The sequence below is a fragment of the Neopelma chrysocephalum genome, unplaced genomic scaffold (genome assembly GCF_003984885.1).
Source record: "Neopelma chrysocephalum unplaced genomic scaffold, ASM398488v2 Primary Assembly neopelma1_89360, whole genome shotgun sequence".
NCBI classification, from domain to species: Eukaryota; Metazoa; Chordata; class Aves; order Passeriformes; family Pipridae; genus Neopelma; species Neopelma chrysocephalum.
This window is the reverse complement of record NW_020918353.1, coordinates 500-1,215: the sequence shown is the minus strand read 5'-3', so window position 1 is coordinate 1,215 and position 716 is coordinate 500. Positions and strand designations below refer to the sequence as shown.

The window sequence follows — 716 nt, the reverse complement described above, 5'->3', positions numbered from 1 at the left end:
GGTCAGTGGTGGGGACACTGGGGTGTCTGGGATGGGGGCACTGGGGACACTGGGGTGCCCTGGGCTGTCCCCAGGCTGTCCCCTGTCCCCCCTCACCTCGAAGCGCTGCAGGAAGCGGCCCAGGTTTCCCTGGAATTCGGGGCTGTCGGGCACAAACATTCGGTGCTGGTCCAGCACATCGTAGGCCAGGAAGTCCACAAAGGTCAGCTGGGGGGGTAGGGGGAGGTCAGACCCCACAGGGACCCCCAAAACACCCCCCAGAGCCCCCTCAACTCACCTTGTCCCCCGCGAACCAGGGCCGGGAGCCCAGGAAGCGCGAGAACTCCTGGAGCTTCTTGGGAAGCTGCTCCAGGTATCCCGGCTTCAGCTTCTCCTGCAGGGGGGGAGGGTTGGAGGGGCTGCAATACCCCCCAGACCCCACAGAACACCCCCAGACCCCACAGAACACCCCCAGACCCCACAGAACATCTCCCAGACCCCCCAGAACACGGGCAGCACCCCCGGGCAGAGAGTGGGGAGCGGGAATGGGGGAAGGGGGAATGGGAATGGGGGAATAGGGATGGGATTTGGGGATGAGAACAGGGGAATTGAGAATGGGAATGGGCAAATGGGAGGGAATATGGGAACAGGGGAATGGGGGACAAGAATGTGGGAATTGGGAGTGGGAATGGGGGAATTGGAAATGGGAAAGGGAGTGGGGGGAATGGGGATGAGAA

At 62.8% G+C, this 716-nt stretch overlaps 1 protein-coding gene across 1 annotated transcript in view; it reads right to left on the bottom strand.

Annotated features, from left to right (window-relative positions):
• Positions 1-96: 96 nt before the first annotated feature.
• The window catches only part of LOC113979806 (glutathione S-transferase 2-like), a gene marked incomplete at both ends in the record, with an annotated part of 1,103 nt that continues 483 nt past the window's right edge, over positions 97-716 (bottom strand). The window contains 2 exons of the mRNA XM_027707087.1: positions 97-207; positions 278-373. Coding sequence (XP_027562888.1) covers positions 97-207; positions 278-373 — 207 coding nt within the window. The remainder of the gene's footprint in view (positions 208-277; positions 374-716) is intronic.